At 48.8% G+C, this 22,023-nt stretch overlaps 2 protein-coding genes across 4 annotated transcripts; both read left to right on the top strand.

Annotated features, from left to right (window-relative positions):
- Window positions 1-329: 329 nt before the first annotated feature.
- Window positions 330-8,831, top strand: LOC118228898 (solute carrier family 35 member E1-like). 3 transcript variants are annotated; one of them, XM_035420468.1, is made up of 7 exons: window positions 330-790; window positions 2,114-2,184; window positions 2,414-2,551; window positions 3,097-3,222; window positions 3,891-4,136; window positions 5,070-5,319; window positions 5,418-8,831. In XM_035420468.1, exons 1-6 carry the CDS (start codon window positions 463-465, stop codon window positions 5,304-5,306), a joined length of 1,146 nt encoding a protein of 381 aa, XP_035276359.1. In that variant the 5' UTR covers window positions 330-462; the 3' UTR covers window positions 5,307-5,319; window positions 5,418-8,831. The 3 variants fall into 3 exon arrangements, with proteins under 3 accessions (XP_035276359.1, XP_035276358.1, XP_035276357.1); XM_035420467.1 differs by having other exon boundaries at window positions 5,070-5,327; XM_035420466.1 differs by having other exon boundaries at window positions 331-790; window positions 5,070-8,831.
- Window positions 8,832-12,913: 4,082 nt separating this feature from the next.
- On the top strand, window positions 12,914-21,881 carry LOC118228895 (calponin-2-like). The gene is made up of 7 exons (XM_035420458.1): window positions 12,914-13,163; window positions 17,986-18,107; window positions 18,682-18,748; window positions 19,059-19,196; window positions 19,577-19,693; window positions 20,241-20,387; window positions 20,548-21,881. The coding sequence occupies exons 1-7, from the start codon at window positions 13,101-13,103 to the stop codon at window positions 21,115-21,117; spliced, it is 1,224 nt and encodes a 407-aa protein (XP_035276349.1). The 5' UTR covers window positions 12,914-13,100; the 3' UTR covers window positions 21,118-21,881.
- The last annotated feature ends 142 nt before the right edge of the window (window positions 21,882-22,023 follow it).

The raw sequence follows: 22,023 nt of genomic DNA, 5'->3' as shown, positions 1-22,023 counted from the left end.
TCACACTTATTTGGAGGAGTAACATCGAGTCAACTGTACCCTCAAAAATAATCAGACATTCAAAGCAGTGTAATTTTGTGTAGAGGAAGTCAAAATCGTGTTTGTAAGCAGCTCTCGTGAAATGCACAAAAGTCATTACGTATCAAGCCGATAAAACAAAGTTAGGCATGCTTTTTGAGCAGTTACAGAGGGTCCAGGGTTTCCAGGACCCCAAACAGAAAATACAGATTAAAACACTATTTAAATTGGTATGTTACTAAGTCAAGTGTAGGTTTTCATATAGCCTAACGGTGCACGTGGACCGTTGGTAGTTTTGCTTGTTTCTAGTTGGACCGCACAGGGCGATGAACTGCGAGCGCTTTAAATGAAGGAAGTGACGTGCGAAGAAAGTGGTCTATCGCCTGGCTGATATACGTACACCCGCTCCACGTCTCCCCGCTGCCGGTGACTCTGCTTTGGAAGATGGCTGCGGTGGAGCGTCCGCAAGCCACGGAGGGAGCCCGGATTGCGATGTTGTGTGTCTGTTGGTATACTGTCAGCTCAGGGGGTAACGTCATCAACAAAATAATACTGAACGGATTCCCCTATCCGGTCACAGTGTCTCTCTTTCACATATTTTCTATTGTTTTATTCCTTCCGCCTTTATTACGTGCTTGGGGAGTACCCAAAACTGAACTGTCTGGGAGATACTACCGATGGTATATTCTCCCTTTAGCTTTTGGAAAATACTTCGCGTCTGTGTCGGCTCACTTCAGTATATGGAAGGTACCGGTTTCATACGCTCACACAGGTAAGTGCACCATTAGCTAACCCCGTGCCCTTTTGCATGTACACAGCAAACAGGAGTAGATGTGAATACAAGCCAGCTAGCATGCACAGAACATTTTTAAATGAGCTGCCACGGTATTCTTATTAGCCAAGTCATGAGAGCAATTAGCCGCTGCACGGTTGGATGATGCAGTTAAAGTGTAAAATCTGGAGTCATGTGAGTCTAGTAATGTGATGAAGCAGTTGTGTTTTGGTCAGATAAGGGACAGTCTGACTCTGTAGACTCATTCCTGAACCCTCGTCGAAGATGTGCCAGATACCGATTTTATCATTCTGTGTAGCGCCTAGTTTTCCTTTTTGCCTCTCACACGGGCGCTAAAGTTTGCGGACAAAGCTAACGAAATTATATTCGTCCACAACAACTTGCATATCATGGGGAAAATGGACGTGCGATTCTGGCTGCGTTCGTCGTTGCGTTTTCACTTGTAGAGTAGGTGGCTCAGTTATTCTTCGCGAAGCTCGTAACTGGCCTAGCCTCGTCGTGTTTCTGGAACGCAGCAGACCTACCTGGTCTTTCGCTCGCGTTCTGGCTGCAACACCTTCTCGTGCAGTCTGGTTGTTTCTTCCTTCCCCCCGCGTGCATTCTCCCCTACCAGTCGATGTTTTCATGTTGCGACATGATGTTATACAGCCATCGGGTGATCAATCCGTGACATTTCTATCCCCGTGGAAACCGTCAAAACCGTGCTCAGAAAAACAAACAAACAAACATGCAATTATTTCTCGTTGAGTCTTTTTAGAGATATGTTTGGCCTGACGGTGGCGCTAGAGGAAAGGTCTTGGGAGTCACCAAAATAATAATAGCCTACATTTTATTTATAAAGCACCTGTCAAGAATAGAGCACGAAGTGCCTTCCAAAGCATATAAAAACAAGGTATGATTGGGCGCCAAACCATGTAAGGCCTTGTAAGTAATTAATAAAACTTTGAAACTGATTCTAAAAGCAACAGACAGTCAGTACAGAGAAGCCATAATTGGGGCGGTATGGGACAAAATCTGGCTCCTGGTCAATAGCCTTCTTAACTTCCCTGACAAGTTTTGTGGGAATGATATCAAAGGGACTGGAGGAGGGTCTCATGTGACACAATCTCTATCGGAGCTTGCAGGGAGATTGGCCTGAAGTGGGTAAGGGAATTGGGACAAGGTGTGTGTGTGAAACGCCTTTTAAATCGCGCAGTGTTGGTCCCCGGGCCTGTCCTGCCGTGTCACGCTGAAGTTGACTCTTTCTGCCGTTTGGGCCCTGTGTCCCGCTCTGACCCCTCTCTCTCTCGCTGTCCGTCACAGTGAAGGCCACGATGCCGATTTGGGTGGTGCTGCTGTCGCGCATCATCATGAAGGAGAAGCAGACGACCAAGGTGAGACGGAGGGGCGGGGCTGGGTAATCAGGTGCTGGCTGTTTGCACAGTCCAGCAAACAACCAGCACCTCATTACCCAGAATGCACAGAGAGATAGACAGAGTGGGGGGGGGGGCGGACGGAACAGAACATCTATACCGTTAATAAATAGTTAATAAACAGTTTGGAAAGTTCTGAGTTAAACGATGAGGCCTTACTCTTCCTCTGCCTTCCCTTTCCTCCCCTCAGGTGTATGTGTCTCTGATCCCCATCATTGGGGGAGTTCTCCTCGCCACGGTAACGGAGTTGTCGTTTGACTTGTCGGGTCTGATCAGTGCCCTCATGGCAACGCTCTGCTTCTCCTTGCAGAACATCTTCTCCAAGAAGGTGAGGCCTACCCAACACGCCCCGCAGTGCCCTACCCAACACGCCCTGCTCTGCCCTACCCAGCATGCCCTGCACTGCACTACCCAACACGCCCTGCATTGCCCTACCCAGCACGCCTTACTCTGCCCTACCCAACACGCCCTGCACTGCCCTACCCAACACAAACACACCCTGCACTGCTCTACCCAACACGCCCTGCACTGCCCCACCCAATACAAACACGCCCTGCACTGCCCTATCCAACATGCCCTGTGCCTTCACAGTGTTTGCGTAGCGTGTCATCACTATGTGACGCGTGTTTGCGTAGCGTGTCATCACTGTGTGACGCGTGTTTGCGTAGCGTGTCATCACTGTGTGACGCGTGTTTGCTTAGCGTGTCATCACTGTGTGACGCGTGTTTGTGTAGGGTGTCATCACTGTGTGACGCATGTTTGTGTAGCGTGTCATCACTGTGAGAAGCGTGTTTGTGTAGCGTGTCATCACTGCGTGACGCGTGTTTGTGTAGCGTGTCATCACTGCGTGACACGTGTTTTCGGGCCCCTCAGGTGTTGCGGGACACGCGGATGCATCACCTTCGCCTCCTCAGCGTGCTCGGCTTCAACGCCGTCATCTTCATGCTCCCCACCTGGGTGCTGGTGGACCTGTCCTCCTTCCTGCTGCAGGAGGACCTGGTGAGGAGGGAGGGGGGAGAGTGGGGAAACGGGGGGGGGGGGGGGGGAGAGAGAGACTTCTGCCCTATACTACAGTGTTCTGTACTACAGTAAACTATTCTATATTAAGCTATTATACGGCACAGCACTATTACATTCCATTACACTATACTGCACTAAACTGCAGTATACTGCATCAAACGTGTACAGCAGTATACTGCAAGAAGCATTATACCTAACTACCATATGCTACATTTCACAGCGCTATACAGCACTACACTGCTGTATACTGCAGTACATGACACTGCATTGTCCTACAGTACTGCCCCAACTGCATTTGATCCTGTCCCGAAGTCATTTATGTAATGTAGAGATTCAGCAATCCGTTCACATTGCTCAAGATGTCCACTAGAGGGTGATATTCACCAATGCGTGTACTTGCATACGCTCCAGCAGGGCTGCCCAGCCCCGTTCCTGGTGATCTACCGTCCTGTAGGTTTTCACTCCGCACACCTGATGTTGAACATAAAGCACTGTTATGCACTAGAAATTACCTGGAATGTCAGGAATTGTTTACACCAAGTCATGTGTACTTCTCTGCTCTCTCTTCTCTTGCTAATTTTGTATGATGTGTATTTTTTTCTGTCACAATCTTTGACATCCTCTCTCCCCCCCCCCCCCCCCCCCAGAGTGACGTGTCCGGCTGGTCTGGGACCTTCCTGCTGCTGCTGGTCAGCGGGTTCTGTAACTTCGCGCAGAACGTGATTGCGTTCAGCGTCCTGAGCCTGGTGAGCCCGCTCAGCTACGCCGTGGCCAACGCCACCAAGAGGATCATGGTCATCAGCATCTCCCTGCTGATGCTGCGCAACCCCGTCAACTCCAGCAACCTCCTGGGCATGCTCACCGCCATCGTGGGCGTGTTCCTGTACAACAAGGTGAGCGTGGCTGTGTTAGCACAGGGCTAGCTGTGAACGGGACAGGGCTAGCTTTAATACAGGGCTAGCTGTGAATGGAACAGGGCTAGCTTTAATACAGGGCTCGCTGTGAACGGGACAGGGCTAGCTTTAATACAGGGCTAGCTGTGAACGGGACAGGGCTAGCTTTAATACAGGGCTAGCTGTGAACGGGACAGAGCTAGCTGCGAACGGGACAGGGCTAGCTTTAATACAGGGCTAGCTGTGAACGGGACAGGGCTATCTGCGAACGGGACAGGGCTAGCTTTAATACAGGGCTAGCTGTGAATGGGACAAGGCTAGCTTTAATACAGGGCTAGCTGTGAATGGAACAGGGCTAGCTTTAATACAGGGCTCGCTGTGAACGGGACAGGGCTACCTTTAATACAGGGCTAGCTGTGAACGGGACAGGGCTAGCTTTAATACAGGGCTAGCTGTGAACGGGACAGGGCTAGCTTTAATACAGGGCTTGCTGTGAACGGGACAGGGCTAGCTGTGAACAGGACGGGGCTAGCTTTAATACAGGGCTAGCTGTGAACGGGACAGGGCTAGCTTTAATACAGGGCTAGCTGTGAACGGGACAGGGCTAGCTTTAATACAGGGCTTGCTATGAACGGGACAGGGCTAGCTGTGAACGGGACAGTGATTTTTGGAGTGGTCACATTTTCTGTGACGTTACACGCCAAATGCTCACGGTATTTGTGCTCGTTTTTTCGGCAGACTCAGAATGTCCATAAAGCCTTCTCAAAGCTGGGGACCCCGGCTCTAGATCAGCACTCCTACTTTGAGATGCGTAATGAACAGGGGCGCTGAGTTTTGATTGGCTGTCTGTTGAACTGGGTTACCTACATTACCGTTCATATCACTGGTCTGTTAAACGTTTCTGTTATTATTTTTTTTTTTTCTTTCCGCCAGGCGAAATACGATTCCAGCAGGGAGGCCAGAAAGAGGCCGCTGCCCTTCTCCCAGCAGGATGTGGTGACCTTTGACCCTGCAGCCCTGGGTTTGGAGAAAGTGGCGCCCCACAACGGGGCGGGCCCCTTCCCCCTGGGCCCCGGCCTGGAGCGGGCCGGCCTGGAGCGGACCAACCACCTCCAGTACGGCCGCGGGCCCTTCCTGAGCACGCACACAAACGCTCAGTATGACGTGTAGGAGCTGTGTGTGTGTGTGTGTGTGTGTGTGTGTGCACGCAAACGCTCGGTACGATGTGTAGGAGCTATGTGTGTGAGTGTGTGTGTTTACGCTCAGTACGACGTGTAGGAGCTGTGTGTGTGTGTGTGTGTGTGTGTAGGGGAGAACTGTTGGCCATTCAGGCTGCCAGTGAGTGTGTGTGTGTGTGTGTGCGTGCACGCATGCACGCACGCAAACGCTTGGTACGATGTGTAGGACCTGCATCAGTGCGTGTGTGTCTGTGTCACGCGAAGTAGGAAGTGTAGAACCTGTGTGTATGTGGTGTATAGGGTAGAACCGTAGGCCGTTTAGGCTGCCTGTGAGTGTGTGTGCGGGAACAGGAAAAAGGCACAAAGTAAAGAAGCAGCCCGATATTATAGTACCCCCCTACCCCCCCCGGCTCTCTCTGTGCCATTTTAAAAGCGGACTTTCTGCCTGAAACTCACCCTGAGCCCATCGTATGAAGCCTCTCACACACAAACGTGTGCGAGACATTGAACCATTCCACGGCTCATTTTTGCATTTTCATTTTTTAAAATCAGCACACTTTTTTTTTTTTTTTTTGTTTTGTTATGTTTTTGTACATGCACGAGGGCGGCTACACGTCTGACTGCTTCCCCGTGTTTGAGCCCTGAACGCGGCTCGGGCGCCCTGCAGGCACGAGGTTCACGGGGTTCACGGGGTTCACGAGGCTCACGAGGTTCACGAGTTCGGGACGGCGTTCTGTGAAGAGAGGATGCGTGCGCCCGAACTCGCCGGCTGGGGACCCGAGCGTTCAGCACGTCTGCCGTTCCCTCTTCCTTCCACTGGATTCGTTTGTTTGTTCCCCCCGTTTTGGGGGGGGGGGGGGGACTGGATCATTCACATGGAAACTGCATTGTGTTTTTTTTTTTTTGTTTTTTTTTTTTTGGCGTTTTGTTCAGTCACTTTCAAGGGATTTCTCTGTGTTTAAAATGTCTGTGTTACAATTTTTTTTTTTTTAATTCTGCAATGGCAGCTGGGTAGTTTGTGAAAGAGAGAGACTGGAAGCATGCCGTCTTTGGACTGATCTTGGACCGGATTGGTCAACCGTGACCTCGCCGTCAGTGTCCAGGGAAAGGTCATTTTGTACGTGATTTGTGTGCCATTTAGGTCAAAGAGATTTGTTTACCTCTGTTTTCTTTGTTTTGTTTTTTTTTTAAACGTAATGCATTGTATAGTTTTTGGGTTTATTTGTTTTGAGGGGGTACAAAACACCATAAATGGTACGTCTGCTACCTTCTTTTACAGTGCTACCTTCTTTGATAAAACTGGACCAAACAATTCAAATGGATAACGCTTAATGTTTTTAGCAGTATTTATGTAATGTGTTTTTAGCCATTAGTCTCTTGGAAGTGGTAAAGTAACCGGTAGGGTTCATTGGTTCAGCGTAGCTATTGTTATTGGATGGATTTGTTCCACGGTTGTTGTCCTGATCAAGCCAGGTGAGCGTGCGGTCAGTCTGGGGGAGACCTGGTGCCACATGGAGACAGGCTGTGTGCGGTTGGGTGGATCTGTACTGTTAGTGAGTTGGGCTGTTTCTGGGCTTTTGGGTCCTCTTGGGGAGGGGGGGGGGGCAGCATGTGTGCATGAGTGACTGCCCCCAGAGCTGACATCATCGGCCCCCGCAGCCTGAATGAGAGTGTGATTGCTTCCCTTGGCTGGTGACCCCTGACCTTTAGGGAGGCGAAGGTGACCAATAACTCTTGTTGAGCCTTGCGAGGTCACTGGCTTGTAACCAGGCAACCAGACAAGAGGCTTGCCATATGAGTCCATCTCACATAGCCATTGCGCTTAAATTCATACAGTTGAGACTTTAAATTATCATATTTCTACAGGTTAAAGTAGTTGAACCCCCCCCCAGCTGAGGTTGTCTAGAATTAAATAAGTAATTAGTAATAAGGACAATGGGTATAATAACGGTAAACTTTATGAACTACAGTCTGGGTTTAAAAGGCTAATCCGGCAAGGACTTGAAGCGGTTCCTACTGAAGCGGTTGGGCGTTTGTAAAGGTTTTAACTAATCTTCCTGCTGTGTCTGGGTCCCGTGTGGCTACGGTGTACATATGTAAAGTTTTACTTGAGTACAAGTGCTGTAGAGAGCCGCGAAACTGTATTAGAATGTCTTCAGCGGGTACTTTTGTTGTTGGTGGGTGTAATTTTTGCAGTGGGTGCATTCTAACATCATAGAGTATGATTTCAGTTCAGCCAATTGGGGAATTGAATAGAAATCAGATTCCAAATCCTCAATTTACTACTGAGAGTACGTTACAATTTGTGAACCGAAGTTCTTTTTTAAAAATTATTTTATTTTTACAAAGCTAAGCATACACAGTGCTGCAGTGTGCTGAATCCACCCTCTCTGTCTCTCCTGCTTAAATGTACACGCTCAGGATCAAGGCGTAGTAATGTGGCTAAATGCTGTAATATTATACTTGTATTGCACTCGACGTGCTTCTTGCACATAAACTAAGAGGTTTGGGAGAGCCTTGAGGTTAAATGGTCTGCTGACGCATCTCCCCTCACCCTGAACACACAGTTCTTTCCTCGATATGTAAATGATATTTTTGGGGGACGGGGCGGGGCGGGGGGGAGGAGATTACAGCTCTTGATTTTGGCAATGCGTGTGAATGTGCGCGAGCTGTTCGAAGGAAGGGAAAGCGGAACGTAGACGAGCTGTGGTTAAAACACAGAGAGGTCAGAGAGTGCACAGAGTACAGAGTACGGTGACTGTAACACACGATTGCACATCGCTGTGTAACTTGGGAGACACTAAGCCAGCTGTTTTGGCATGTTAACATCGTTGCGGTGTTGGAGTTGTGCACCTCATAGTGGGAAAATCTACAGGGAAGCTGCCCTTTTACTGCTTGTGTCATAAATGCATCACTCTGTAATTTTTTTTCCCCCCAAAGTTGTTGGTCAATGGAATCCCTAAATGTTTCTAGGGGTGTACCTGTGTAGATTATGGATTCAATACTAAAACCTGTTGCTATGGTAATGCTTCATCAGGCAACCTCTTTAAAAAAAAAAAAAAAAACATTTCTGTTCATCTCATTGGACACTAATTACAATACAAATTAACTCATAAATTAATCTTATTTGCAGAAATTTATTTGCATCATGGAAATTAGCTTTTTCTCTGAAATTTGTTGAACTGCAGACACATACAGAGTTTTGTGTAAGCTGGATTTGTGTAGCTAATTTTGTCCTACTGATGTAATTATGATAAAATATTTACAAACTGTAAATATTAAGTTAAATTCAGCCTGGTAGGAAAAGCGTACTCAAACCACATGCCATATTGCAGTACATTTCTCATTTCAGTTTTCTTTTTTGATGACTTCATGTTTTATTAATGTTTTCAATAACGTTTATTAAAATGTAATTTATTAAATCTGCTACTTTGTTGTTTGCCAGCATTTGGGGATGTGGAGACCTTTGTGACTCCTGTACAATGGAAATAAAAAATAAACAAATGAGGCCACCTAATACGTCCCATCTCCAGAGTCGGGTTTTAGAGACCCTAAACAGTCACGGTTCTGTGTTCCAAAACAAAAAGAAAAAAAATGAAATGATTAAAAAACTTGAATGTGTGGCCCAGGGATGGTTGGGGCCCTAAAAGGCTGACTCTGATCGTCTCGTAACGGACCAGAGCACCTGCGCTAACGTGCGCTAACGAGCGCTAACGAGCGCTAACGGGTAGCATGTCTCTGCCTTAAAAGATGTTTTTTTTTCTGTTGTGCATTTTATTTTTGTGGGCGGGGAGGGGGGGGGGGGGGGGGAGGAATCTTGTTGTGCTGAATGTGACCGTTTCATTCGATGAAAAAGTAAAGAGATTTTTACCTTAAGCAGTGTTCCTGGGTTTTATTTAACAAGGTGAGGAGGCGTACGGAAGAATCTGAAACAAGCTCACCCTGAGTAAAATCATTTTTTTAAACTATGAACGATTAAAAAACCAAGGTCTGGGTTTGTCTCTTGCCCCCCTTCACTGATCAAGAAATTAGTTTATTCACCAATAGTGACAAACACTGAATATCAAATAGGCCTAGATTTTATATTTCATAAATGTAACAACTTGTATCCTTTGTAACTGTACATTCCTGCACAAATAAGAAATTCCACAATTTATTTAGTTGTGAAGATTAAGAGCCTGCCAGTCTTGTTCACCATAGTTGTATCTGGACAACGTAATAAAAGCCCATAGAAAGCTGATGTATATGGTAGGGAGGTGTACAATCTGTACAGCATCATTAGAATTAAAAACATGGTTTATTCAAAGGTTAAAGGTCAATGGTTGAATGGTCCTGTATTTTTCAATCTGAGTTTTGACTGATTCTGAGTGGTGGGCCAGAAGATTGACTGCACGTCAAAGTGTACAAGCCTCGGCGCGATCGCGACAAATTGCCAAGGGTGTCGGAAACCGTGTTTAACTGCCTAAATGTCATAATTACTTTAATCAAAAGGAAAGAGGGGCAGGTTGAGACAGGCTTGCACACTCATCTCTCATCGTCTTACTCACTAGTGTTCTTCTGGCTGAATGGAAGCAAATCCCTGCAGTAACGCTCCTACATCTAGTATGAAGCCTTCCCAGAAACGTGGAGGTTGTTACAGCAGCAAAGGGTGGACCAGCTCCGTATCAATGCCCATAATTTTGGATGAGATGTTGGAGGTCAGGTGTCCACATATTTTTGGCCATGTGCTGCATGTGTTGGCAGTGACAACAGCAAATGGTCTTGCATGCGTTATAACACTTTAAAGAGATTAACGATGAGAGCGGCGCCGTTCAGCCCATCTGTGCTCATAAACAGCCAGCTGAACGCACCGCGCTAAGCCTGGCCTCGCCATGTATGCGCTGTTTTCTCTGCCGTGCTAAGCCTGCCTAAAAAGGCCTCCTTCGCCTCGCACAGAGTTCAGTGTAAACTCATAACTCCAAGGCACTGCATGTTCCTTCCCCAATATGGGGCCCCCCTCTCTGTTTTCTTCCACGAATCTCCGTCTGTCCGTCCGTCCGTCCCGGTCGCAAAGCTCCGTCGACGGCAGCGCACCCCGGCGGAGATCTTTACGCTGTCTCATCTCCGGCGGCCATCTTGGTGCTCAGAAGGCCGAATGACAGACGAACAATTAAAAAATTTATTTATTTTTCTTCGTCTGTGAACGTTCCAAACCGTGACCCTTCCACCGCGAATGGAACGCAGGGAGTCTGGAGAAACTTAATTTAGGGATTTTTAGGGTTCTCTCTTCCTTTTGTTATTTGGAATGGAAGAACGAACGCCACCCCCCCCCCCCCCCCCCCCTTCTAAATCAAGGGTAGAAATCCTGCTAGAGAAGGTCCAGATTTGGGCTCCATCTAAACATGTAACTACACAACTTCAGTACATTTTTAGGTTTAATGTCTATGGGGGTGACCTCGTACTAAAGCCAGTCAGTGTTTCACCTCTCAGGTTGAATTATTCTGGCCCCATCCAAGCATCACACAAAGACTTCATAGGCCTCACTTAAGACTTTCATAAGAGCTTTTTGAACATTTATGATTATGTATCTCAACTGAGTTGCTTGCCATGGGGGGGTGCTTTGTGTCTTGGCAATACATGGCAGTGATACACATGAAGCAGGTATTATATGTTATGACTGTCATTGTCAGTTGGCACGTTGTTTACATCCGTGTAAACAGCAGATCTAATTATTGCTTCTTTATGTAGTGCTTTTTAAGGTGCTGCCCTCAATGTTTTGTAGAAAGCGTTACCAGCGTATTGCCAGTAACCGGCAGCTGTCTGCCAACAGTTAAAACTCAGCCTCTTTAGCACTTAGGTTTAACACCTAATTAGAGGTGGATTTTGTTTTCTTGTATCAGAACCTGATGTTCATTTAATGTTTGTGCCCCCCCCCCCCCCCTCTCTCAGTCTGAACGCGTTTCCTCTCACAGCAGCGCAGGAACGCGAGTCCTCCACTGCAGGGTATTGCTCTGGGAGCTGAAAGCTAAAACCTGAAGAAGAAAAAAACGCCAGGAATGTGCTCCGTCACCGGCTCGCGCGAATGCAGAGGAGACTCGGCAAAATTCGGCACTGGATCAATGTGCCGAATCGATAACGAATCGACGATGGCTCCTAAAATGATTACACCACACAATTGAGATATATTTATTTTCCGTTGTTACTGGAAACTGAGGGACTTGCGCTGCGCGAGCGCTAAAAATATGCGCTTTCTATACAAAATACCTCCTCCATCCAACAGGCACGCTCTATATGGCGAATGCATAGCATGCCTTCCCGCCCAGACATCCGTTCGCTCTGGCAGTTAGCCTAATAAGGAATGGGACGCTGTCTACCTAAACATTTCCAGCTGTTTTCACTTTTCCCTCTGCCCCGCGGCTGTAGTGCTGTCGCGGCGCGCGGTTAGAAGAAGCGGGGGTGGCCCGCGCCGGAGCAGGATGCGGCTGGCCACAGCTGATTTCACACCTTCGTGCGCGCGTATAGGTGTCGCCATTGTTCACAGTAGGTGTTATTGTTCGTTGTGACCTTTCGCCAAAGATACGAACAAGGCAAGGCCAGTTCAAATCTCCCCAAGAGTGTAATCAATCTTTCAGGAAAAGTAGAAAATACCTGACTCAGCGTGTAGCGGCATATATCCAGCGTCGAGTTGCTACCATGTCAACGTCCTGCCCAGCAGTATTATTGGGCTGAATGCTACATTACGGGTTACTTGCATTTTTACATTTTTACTGTATGCTACCAGCCACGGCTGTGTCCCTTTGGCTGTCCTGGGCGAGACTCTGGACCGGGGGACAAAGTGTTGACGTCCTGGATGGCCGATGGCGCCCGGCGCTAGAACCGACCCTGCATGTGACAAACTTTGATTAGGCTGAAGTTACTTTGCAAATGCTCATAGTCATCACCTTTTTATCTGGTAAATTTGCTTTTCATAATAGACTTTTGAAGGCACAATTAAGAAAGAAAAGAAAAAAAAGAAAGAAAAAAACCTGACCTCAAATTATAGCCCTGTGTAGGCGCCAGACAGGGGGTCTTCTGAGGCAGTAGAAAGTGACCATTCGTTTGTTTTATATCAGTAGTGATAACAGCAGGTTAAGATGGAGTCGCAGATGTGGTATATGAATGTGAATAAAGAAATTGGCTGAATTATTAAATGAGGCCCTAACATCTTCATGGTTTAGCCATTTAAACAGCTGTTTGCGACTGTTGTTTTTAATTTATATGTTTTATTTTTTCTTTCTGGAATTTTAATTTTCATTCTAAATGAGCATTTATGTATTATACAGGTGATGTCTGTCATCGCTCCCTGCTACCTGATAGACGTCATAAATGATAAATATCGCAACATTAGGCGATTCTCACTGACTTGGAACACGACTTCCATAAATGCACATTACGTTATCGCTGAAAAATTCTGTGCGAGTGACGTTATTCGGTAGCCAAATTGAGACTCGAGATTCTTCTGGTACTACACATCTCGCGCCCGGGGTGGGAAGGCAGGAAACTCCCCTGAACTGAGGAATTAGGGACTTTCTGTCCATATAAGGGCTTTTCGATATCAATCAACTTTACTGGGAAAAAAAGGAAGGAGGAGCTTAAGACCAATGAACGAAGTTTTGGTGGTGGGAAAAAAAAAATCGAAAAGGAAGTAGTTTACCGCAGGAGCCGATCGCTTGGGTGTCAGTTATACCATTAAGAAAATACGAGCGCGCTGCGTTCATTTAACTGCGGAGAAGAACACGCGCCAGAGTGGTCAGCCAGCCTCAGAACAATGTCCGGCACGCAATTTAACAAAGGACCGACCTACGGCTTGTCTGCCGAAGTCAGAAGCAAAGTAAGTTTCTGAACATTTATGTGAATTTAAAATAGAACATTTAGGGGACTAAGCAAATCAAAATAGAAATTGCATAATGTCTTAAATTATGGCTAAGTAACGTAACCTAAATTACACTGTTTGCGAGTTCGCAAGTCGCGCATCTTGCCTTCTACATAGTTATCTCATTGTCATGTTTTAAGGTTTATGTTGTTACGATCAAAAAGTGCTACTGCTGTCATTTTTATTAGAATGGTCTACTGTTCAGGCTGCGGTTTTATGTATAGTTGCGCAGGCTATATATTAATTAATTGCTAAAACTTTGATGCAACACGGTAAAAAATTAACTCATTTTTGGAATTGGGGGCGTCGCCCATTCGTTTGGATGTAGAAGGGGACTCAGTGGTCATCGTCCCGGTGAATCGCTTAAGAAGGTCAAAAGTCGTTATCTTTATCTTTAAATTTGATCGATATCCAATGTTTTAGATTACGCAAAGGCTAATTGGGTTGAACCATTAATTCCTCGACTCCTGCGTACTGGTGTCTGGGGGGCGGGGAAGGGGGGTTGGGGGGTGCAGGCAGCGGAGGTATGGGGCCTGGTATTCGGGGGCCGGGCGGGGGTTTCTTGAGAAACAATATTTCTTTTTAAACTGTTACGTAATTTAGCCTATGATTTCTGTCTCTGTTGTTAATTTATTCATTCTAGGAAAATAAAATCAATGCCATCTCTATTAATAAAAAAGGGTTCATGCCCCTGTTTAGTTTTCTTAAATTCATAAGTATAGTTAAATATGTGTTTCGCTCCTTTTGGTGCTGTGGATGATCTGTGAATTAACCTTTAGAGTTGATTGAGCTTCAGTGTAAACAGGTGGAGCTCTTGTGCATACAGGTAAAGCTTCAGGGTAGACAGGTTCAGGGTAAACAGGTGAAGCTTCAGGTAGACTCTATATTCCAGGGTCTACAGGAGGAGCTTCAGGGAGGACAGGTTTGGGGTCCACAGGAGGAGCTTCAGCGTTGACCAGTAGATAGACAGAGCTCCGTTGTCAGTTCAAATGACCCCTAGGTATGGCAAGATCAGCTGATTTGTAGAAGACTCGGCAGAAATAGGGAGATCTACCTCCACTGAAAAATGATCGAACTCACAGTAAGACAAACACAGTAAGACAAAAAGATGGTGGGTGTGTCATAGTGAGGGGGAAAGATGTAAAATGTAAATCGACAGGCTCTGAACAGGAAGATGGAGCGAGGGTGTGGTCATTGGATGTCTGGGATTAAAGAAGGTTGCAGGTGACCGATTAGTACCTGTAGCTTCTGACTTCAATGTTTCAATGTCGTTTGCCAGTTCATGCGAGTCTGTAAAATAATCCTCAGACAGACGTCACTACAGGACCCTGTCCGTGTTGACATGATGTGTGAACTCCACCCCCCCCTCACCCCCCACCCCACCACGCCCCCAGAATACAACACCCCAAATATTGTCCCGGTTCCACAAAATACCCACACAAACCCAGAAGTATATTTACAAATTACCTTCCTTTTGTTGAAAAGCTTTGAAGACAGTGCTTTAAAAAAAAAAAAAAAACATTATTACCCTTTTTTAATCAGATAACTATTTTTCTCTGAAGACCTCTAATGTCTCGGGTCTCTTTGACTGGGGAGGGGGGGAGGGGGGGGGTGGGGGGGAGGGGGGCTTGTCTGGTCCTTCTGTGCAACCGGAGTTATAATCAGCGCACTTGCCTACTATTGAGTATACTAGTGGCATACGACTTGTATACGACTTGTGTACTCAACAGTAGGCGAGTGTGCTGACTCAGTCACCGCCTACGTCTGTAGGACATAAGCTAGGCCCCGCCTGTGGGCATAGGTGTGGGTCCTTTGGGGGAAAACCCCAAAATGTTTGACCCTCTCTCCACGGTATGGGAACACGCCCATCTTTCCGGGACTTTCTGGCGAGACGTGGAACAGAATCTCTGACTCGCTGAGGGTTAACTCTGGTGACCTGGTCAAATTCCAAAAGGGTACTCCAAAATCTGCCGGTCTTATCAGCCATTTTACAGCTGGCTGGCGACGCGAGGCCCTATTTACACAGCCCCTCCTCATCGTCAGTGTTCGTAAGTTAAAATTACCGATGAAGATCTGGGTAAATTTTAGACCATTATCTGCAAATTGACCCGGGCTAAATCACAAGTTAAATATTTGTTCTTAGTTGCTTCATTTTGAGTAAGTGTTTATCATAAATAACAAGAAATCAGTATTTTTGTTTGAACATTTTTTTTCTAGATGGTGGGCTGCTGTTCGGAGAAGGTTAATGTCTGAATGTTGCCGGAGGACAGCCGTGCTTAACCAATCAGATTGGGGCTGTTTACAGTTTGTAAATCTGTTTACAGTTTGGAAACAAGACCTTCTTCCTTTCACGTGTTGGATTGGGGTGTGCGGAGGCTGGGGGCGGGGGGGGCGGGGGGGGGGGGGGGCGGTTGCCCAGTCTGCTCGAGGAAATTCCGTGGGACTTCCTGTGAGCCTACGATAGCTGCATGGTGAGTTACCATGGGAACAAGAAACAGTGACCCTCTGGCTGTAGCAACAGCGTTTTGCACATAGACCAGATTGGGTGTCGATCCACCCCCCTGAGTCTCCTCACTGGTTCACCTTGTCCAAACAGCAGAAGGTGTGTGTTTGTGTGTGTGTGTGTGTGTGTGTGTGTGTGTGTGGAGGAGGGGGTGGGGGGGCACACCACACCCCAAAACATGGAATTTTAATGTAATTTTTAAAATGTTTTACGAGGCGTAAAGTGATGTGTGTATCAGACATTCCTCAAGTTCCCTGTTCCTTCCTGCTATAAGTAAACTGAAAAAGGGCTCTGTCACTCTGAATTCCTGGCTGTGCTAAGACAAAAGAGGCCCCCCCCCCCCCAAACTCCACCCCACTCCCCCCCCCAGCCTGAGTCGCTCATGCGGGACGCCCAGCGTTTATTTAAGCCCCCACCCCGGCTGGATCCGTCTCCGTTCAGGAACATTCCAGAACTTTCTCTCCTCCATCGCCTGATTTATGGGGCTCGGGGAAGACTGTTGTCAGGGCCCCCCCACCCCCCTCCCCCCTCGCTGCCCTAACCCCCACCCCCCACCCTCGAACCCAAGACCCCAGACTCCCAGAACACATTGTTCTCCATGTTAGCCATTTTGGGTCCGCTCTGGAGCTGTAACACTGTGTATGGTGCAGAGTGTAGTGTCCTCTGCAGAGGGGGTTGGGTTGGGTTCGGGGGGGAATGAACGGCAGATGGTATTTCCTGTCAAAGACAACGATAAAATATTTAGTTTAGACACCTTCTGTGAATGTGCTTGGATATTGGGGGGATTCTTCTATTTTTTTTTTTTCCTTTGACAAACTGCAGATTTTTTTTGTGAAATTTTCTTTTACAAAATTTCTGAACTCCCGATAAGCCTCCTCCCTCATGTGATTCTCAAAAAGAAAAGAAAAAAAGAAAAAAGAAAGAATGCAGAGAAAGTCTCTTAATTCAGCCCTTTTGGAAATGCCTGCTCAAATGGGGAAAAAGGTTTAATTCTTAGCAGATGTTCCAAGGTTCTTTGCTTTCATTTCTTCTGGTGCCAAAGCATTTGTGGTGAACTGGTGGTGGAACTAGCATTCCACACTCTGCGTGTTTGTTAATGCAGTTGGGTAAATGGCTGTTTTCATATCCTGGGACTGTTCGTAGCATGGCTGTCAGTCGGCGTGGACGCCTCCGGTTTGGCGTATGAATTTGCGACGTGTGAATTTGGCGTGTGTCTCCTGTGCATCAGGCCTCCTGTGAGTTCAGGTGTGCGGCTGACAGCGATGGGCGGGGCTGCTGCAGGTATAATGCCCCCTCACACTTGGCCGTGAAGACAGCCCCCCTGTGTTTCCACGGCGCGCAGCTTTGAAAACTGCGTGTTGCGTGGTGCTTCTTCTTCTGCAGTCGTTCTTGCATCCTTTGGAACTCTTTTTGGAACTGGGTGGCATTGTGTGCTTATGTGTGCGCGTGTGTGTGTGTGTTTGAGTGTCTATTGTGCTCAGTGCACTGAGAATCCTTTTATATTTTAATTTGTTTAGATTTGGGTGTGTCATTTTCAAAACTATAATTATCGTTTTTAGAAACAGAAAAGGAAACAAAAAAAACAAAAAACAAGTGAGTTCCTGAGAGAACCCACCTGACTGTTGTGCACAAAGCTGACGGTTTACTGTACACAGTGTTCAGTTGTGGGAACGACTGGTTCAGATGCTGCTGGCTGCTTGTGTGTTCGTGGGAAGAGTGTGTGCAGTAGTGTCTGCTGTAGAGCCTGTAATGAGCCTCCGGTTTAGACTGGATCAGACCAGTACCTGCCCACCTGCGTCTCTGTGCTGTGTCAGCCAGGCCCCCTCCTGTCAAACCTCCCCCCCCCCCCCCCCCCCACCACCCTCCACTTCCTGTGCCGGAGAGGGCGTGCAGGATGTTCTTGTTTCCTGAAGAGGAAGTGGCCCCCGGTGTGACTGGGGCGGCCCGGTTCCGGTGCTGCCGGACCTTCTCCCCGCAGAGACCGGGCAGGTCGCAGAACTTTCGCTGCTTCTGACGTTTTCAGCGCTCAGAGCGCCGGTAGCCTGCGCGGCGGGGCCTGGCCTGCGGCGGGTTGCCGTCACCCCAGGACTGAGCCTGCCCAAGATTAGCTGCACACTGTGCATTGCTAATGGGGATCCTAAATAAATACATAAATAAATCCATTAATATAACTGTATTATCACTGCTCTGTAAGTGTGTATAACTGCGTCACGGTTCATCAGAGCGGTTCCTCGCAGTCACGCCCCCGTGCGCCATTTTCCCCGCCGTGTTCCGCAGATCGCTCAGAAGTACGACGCGCGGCGGGAGGAGGAGCTTCGGCTGTGGATCGAGGAGGTGACGGGCAGCGCCGTCGGCGAGGACTTCCAGAAGGGGCTGAAGAACGGGACCATCCTCTGCGAGTGAGAGCGACTCCGCGTCCCTCCGTTTAGCGACGAGCCGTTTATCCGTCGCGCGTCTTTTCATCGCACGCGTACATAAATAATACAGTCTATGTGTGTGTTCGGCTGTTATTCGCTAGTACAATGACTGGCAGCCAAAGGTGTAACTAGTTTGAATTTTGGGGGGGGGGGGGGGGGGACTGCAACCCTCTGCATGCCCCCCTGGAAGAATATTTTTCAAAAGAACAGCTGTGAAAAAAAACAAACACAAAAACAAAAACAAAAAAAACATTTTCTTCTATTTGCACATCACCTCTCTCAAGAGTTCAATGGCAGCAGTGAGGCTCCATGAAACTCAAAATGGGTGGACCCATCATGTGGCGTCTTTGACACTGACTTTAACCAGTCATCACGTGTAGCAGTGCCCCGACGGGGAGAGAGCGGATTTGAACCCGCAGCCTTCACATGCTGAACTGCTGGGCGTGCGGCTGGTCCCCACAGCCGGGCTGTTCTCTGCGTGGTTGACCGTAGTGAGGACCTCAGCTGACCACGCCCCTCTCTGTCTGGCCCCGCCCCTCTCTGTTTGGCCCCACAGGCTCATCAACAAGCTGCAGCCGGGATCGGTGAGGAAGATCAGCCGTTCCTCCCAAAACTGGCACCAGGTGAAGCGGTTGCACCCCGGGGCTGGGGGGTTGGGGGGCAGGGGGGCAGGGAGGCAGGGGGGCCCTTGATGTTGCTGTTGATGTTGATGCTACTGCTGCTGTTGATGTTGCTGTTGTTGCTGCTGTTGTTGCTGTTGCTGTTGTTGCTGTTGCTGTTGTTGTTGCTGTTGCTGTTGCTGTTGTTGCTGCTGTTGATGTTGCTGTTGTTGCTGCTGCTGCTGTTGCTGCTGTTGCTGCTGTTGCTGTTATTGCTGTTATACTCCCTCTCTTGCTGTCTCTCTCATGCCTGACTTTGCCCTTCTGACCGCAGCTGGAGAACCTGTCCAACTTCATCAAAGCCATCACAGCCTACGGGCTCAAGCCCCACGACATCTTCGAGGCCAACGACCTGTTCGAGAGCGGGAACATGACACAAGTGCAGACCACCCTTCTGGCTCTCGCCGGCATGGTACGGCCCCCAGAACACGTACACTACACGGCCAAAATGTGTGGACACATCCAACATCCCATCCAAAATTATGGGCATTAATATGGAGTTGGTCCACCCATTGCTGCTAGAACTACCTCCACTCTTCTGGGAAGGCTTTATGCTAGATGTTGACACATGTTGCTGCAGGGATTTGCTGCCATTAAGCCAGGAGAGCATTAGTGAGCAGTTGGCTTTCCAGTTGATCCCTAAGATGTTGGATGGGGTTGAGGTCAGGTCTCTGTGCAGGCCAGTCAAGTTCTTCCACACTGTGGTGTCTAGTATACGGCTGAGATTTCGCTGAACTGTGGTGTGGTTTTTGCATCTCCAGAGAGGTGATCCGCTGTGTTTTTTACCCCCAGGCGAAGACCAAGGGCCTGCAGTCCTGTGTGGACATCGGGGTGAAGTACGCCGACCGGCAGGAGCGATCATTCAACGAGGAGAAGATGAAGGCTGGACAGTGTGTCATTGGGCTGCAGGTCAGGAGGGGGCGGGGCTACAGAGTGGGGAGGGGCATCAAGCTGCAGGTCAGAAGAGGTCAGGGCTACAGAGGGGGGAGGGGCATCGGGCTGCAGGTCAGGAGAGGGCGAGGCTACAGAGGGGGGAGGGGCATCAGGCTGCAGGTCAGAAGAGGGTGGGGTTACAGAGGGGGGAGGGGCATCAGGCTGCAGGTCAGAAGAGGGTGGGGTTACAGAGGGGGGAGGGGCATCGGGCTGCAGGTCAGGAGAGGGCAGGGCTACAGAGGGGGGAGGGGCATCAGGCTGCAGGTCAGGAGAGGGCGGGGCTACAGAGGGGGGAGGGGCATCAGGCTGCAGGTCAGGAGAGGGCGGGGCTACAGAGGGGGGAGGGGCATCAGGCTGCAGGTCAGGAGAGGGCGGGGCTACAGAGGGGGGAGGGGCTCGGGCTGCAGGGTTGGGGCTGCTCTCTGTTGAGTGTGGAAGTGCTGGTGTGTGCTCTGTTCTGACTCCTCTCTCTCTCTCTCCCCCCCACCCCTCTCTCTCTCCCCCACCCCCCATCTCTCTCCAGATGGGCACTAATAAGTGTGCCAGCCAGGCTGGTATGAATGCTTATGGCACCAGGAGGCACCTGTATGACCCCAAAGCCCACATCCTCCCCCCCATGGACAACTCCACCATCAGCCTGCAGATGGGCACCAACAAGGGTGCCAGCCAGGTGAGTCCTGTGGCTCCGCCCCCCTCAAACCTACCTGGCACACTCAACACAGCAAACCCTACAGTCATCACCACCCTCGACACTCAACACCTCTACCTACACTCAACACCTCCCCCCCACACCCAGCACAGCTGCTGAAACGCTGCCTCCTCTCCCGCAGGCTGGCATGACTGCCCCGGGGACCCGCCGTGCCATCTACGACCAGAAGCTGGGCACCGACAAGTGCGACAACAGCACCATGTCCCTGCAGATGGGCTACGCGCAGGGAGCCAATCAGAGCGGCCAGAACTTCGGCCTGGGTCGCCAGATCTACAGCTCCAAGTACTGCCCCAGGAGCGAGGAGGAGCAGGAGCTCAACGGGGCGGAGTCAGGCGGCCTCGTCCTGGAACAGTACCGGGACGACGGTTACCAGGGTTACCAGGACGACGAACAGCAGGCGTACCCGGGGAACGGGCACCAGGAGCGCCCGTATGAAGAGAACCCCGAACACTGCCACGAGCAGGACCCAGAGTACCACGGGGACGAGAACCTGGGGTACCACGACAACCAGAACCAGGATTATGAGGAGGTGGAACCGCAAGAGGACCGGGAACAAGAACCAGAACCGGAACCCGAACAAGAACAAGAACAGGAACAGGGGCTGGAACAGGAAGTGGAAGAGGGGCTGGAACGGGAACAGGAGCCGGACCAGGAACCTGATGGAAACACCGAAGAGGACAAAGATGACTAGAGTCAGCCCGCCTCTCGCTTCAAATAAGATTTCTTCCTTCTTGTTTTATTTTGTATAATTGATGGAGTGCCCCCGAAAGAATGATGACCAAAAAAAAAAAAGAACCAAACAGGAAATCTTTCTCCCATACCCTCTGCCTTGTTTTATTTGATTATTTTTTTGCACACAAGAAACTGTGATGAGAATATTTCTCTCCTCCAGATGGCTGCACAGATGAAAACGAGCCAATCAGAGCCTCTGAATGTCCAGACAGCGGCAGACTCACAGAAATATACCTCTCCTTAATGCTGGACCACACGCTGCTTTTCAAGGATTCAATCTGAAGGAAGCGACCGACTGCACACACATCAGCTGTCAGTCATGCGGCAGACTTATGTACGCATTGCACGCTATTAGACGCTTATGCATATGTAATCCTACCCTACATATGCTACATAACATTCCCAAGAAAAACAATGTCAGAAACGTAAGCATTTTAAAATACAGCTGCAACTACGACCTGTCATTTAGATAGGCAACCTGTTCCAGTCCTCAGAAGCTGATGGTTGTGAGCAACAGAATTCTGTTTTAGACCACATCCAAGGAACCTTGGTGACTAAACATGCATACTCTCAGTGGCCAAGCATGCTCCCACATACGCTGATTATTTAACCTACCAATGTATCTCAGAGAATTCATTTGTTGTGGGCTTGTTTGAAATATTTGTGTAATCAGTAACTTGCATGGAAGCTTTGCTGCTGTAACCACAGGCAAGGTGGATGGGGTGGGGGGTAGGGGTCGGGGGGGGGGGTATCAGGAAAAAAACAGCATTCCGAACTCAGAACTGGAACCGGGCTGATTTCATTCCGTCAAAAGTCGTCTGCACCGCACGTGGACTCAAAAGGGATCAAACTCAACGCAGACGCA

This window comes from Anguilla anguilla, chromosome 6 (assembly GCF_013347855.1).
Source record: "Anguilla anguilla isolate fAngAng1 chromosome 6, fAngAng1.pri, whole genome shotgun sequence".
NCBI lineage: Eukaryota > Metazoa > Chordata > Actinopteri > Anguilliformes > Anguillidae > Anguilla > Anguilla anguilla.
This window is presented reverse-complemented; position numbering and strand designations above follow the sequence as displayed.

Bases quoted from the DNA above. Each gene is read 5' to 3' on its own strand.
- LOC118228895 (XM_035420458.1), top strand. From the start codon at position 13,101: ATGTCCGGCACGCAATTTAACAAAGGACCGACCTACGGCTTGTCTGCC. The intron at 19,694-20,240 runs GTCAGGAGGGGG...ATCTCTCTCCAG, and splicing joins AGTGTGTCATTGGGCTGCAG to ATGGGCACTAATAAGTGTGC. The intron at 20,388-20,547 runs GTGAGTCCTGTG...CCTCTCCCGCAG, and splicing joins CCAACAAGGGTGCCAGCCAG to GCTGGCATGACTGCCCCGGG.
- LOC118228898 (XM_035420468.1), top strand. From the start codon at position 463: ATGGCTGCGGTGGAGCGTCCGCAAGCCACGGAGGGAGCCCGGATTGCG. The intron at 2,185-2,413 runs GTGAGACGGAGG...TCCTCCCCTCAG, and splicing joins AGGAGAAGCAGACGACCAAG to GTGTATGTGTCTCTGATCCC. The intron at 2,552-3,096 runs GTGAGGCCTACC...CGGGCCCCTCAG, and splicing joins AGAACATCTTCTCCAAGAAG to GTGTTGCGGGACACGCGGAT.